The 1238-nt window shown below is 50.6% G+C and overlaps 1 protein-coding gene across 1 annotated transcript in view; it reads left to right on the top strand.

Moving 5' to 3' along the window:
* snx21 (sorting nexin family member 21) overlaps positions 1 to 1238 on the top strand; it is a 9677-nt gene that overhangs the window by 5308 nt on the left and 3131 nt on the right. Inside the window, exon 2 of the mRNA XM_015404437.1 lies at positions 748 to 1029. Within this exon, the coding sequence (XP_015259923.1) occupies positions 756 to 1029 (274 nt within the window). The 5' untranslated portion in view covers positions 748 to 755. The remainder of the gene's footprint in view (positions 1 to 747; positions 1030 to 1238) is intronic.

Below are 1238 nucleotides of genomic sequence, written 5' to 3' on the forward strand. Positions count from 1 at the left end.
CGGCGTCTCCTTGCGCCGGGCGGCGTCTCCTTGCACCGGGCGGCGTCCTCTGGGTGCAAATCTGATCAGATCTGCGGCGTTGGGTCAAACTTTGTGTTTTATCTTTCTTCATTATTTTTTGACTTGTTTTTAACAGACGACCCGACAGAATCTCCCGCTGCTCAGACCTGTCGGCGCGCGTCTTCCTCACCTGTCGAGCCGCACGCCGACGCCCACGCCATTTTTTATTAAGAAATTTCTCCTCACCAAAATAACCCGGCATATTAATTCCCATCGTCATTTTTTAACCAATGGAGATGAAATAATATTTCCAATCAACTAACGGTTCTACAGTTTGTTATCGGTAGACTTTAATGTACTTTATACAAAAAGAGGAAAAATATCATGTTGGTTCTGTTTCAACATAACGTCTCCGATGATGATGTTAAAGTTCAGTGACCAACGCAGCAGAATCTTTGGGCTGCTACTCTGTATTATTAGTAGTCTGGTTCTGGACGACCCGGCAGCTCATCCAACTGGGTCTGATCCTCAACAACAAGGTTTGGAATAATCCAAGGTTTTTCTGCAGCAGGTTTGACATTTCTTCCCTCCTCCAAATTTATCAGTATCCATCCTGTTGTGTGTTGGTGTGACCCGGTCCCTTCATCAGCGGTTCTGTCCCATAAAGAAACATTGGTGTCATCAGCATAGAAAGTCCACAGGAACAAGTTTGGATCTTTATGAAAGTTTCTATCTGGGTTCTACCAGGTGGCGCCATGGCAGCACGGCTTCTGGACCGCCTGAAGCGCTCTCTGTTTAAGGACACTCAGGGGCCCGAATCGGACCGGAGAGCAGGGGAAGGACCAGAGGAGGGGCGGGGCTTCAGCAAGGAGTGGTGGGAGGCGGAGCTAGAGGAGGAGGAGGAGGAGGGCGTGACGGAGCGACTCAGAGGAAGGCTTTGCTTCGATGGCGGAGAGTTTGGAGGCGAGGAGATGGACAGCGACTCTGACTTCCTGGGAGAGTCGATGGAGGAGGGCCTGAGCAGCACTGGTGAGGGTTTGAGGGGCGGGGGGGGGGTCTGAGAGCAGGTCTGTAGCTGAGGAACCGTGAGAAGAAGCAGTCTGCTGTACGGAGGCAAGCTGAGGGCGGGGCCTGCTCCTCTGAGCTGATGGAGAATTTAAAATCCTCCTTCTCACATATAAAGCCTTAAATGGCCAAGCTCCATCTGATATCAGAGATCTGATTGTTCCTGATGTTCC

This window comes from Cyprinodon variegatus, unplaced genomic scaffold, assembly GCF_000732505.1.
Source record: "Cyprinodon variegatus isolate N-32 unplaced genomic scaffold, C_variegatus-1.0 Scaffold1742, whole genome shotgun sequence".
In the NCBI taxonomy this organism is placed as follows: domain Eukaryota; kingdom Metazoa; phylum Chordata; class Actinopteri; order Cyprinodontiformes; family Cyprinodontidae; genus Cyprinodon; species Cyprinodon variegatus.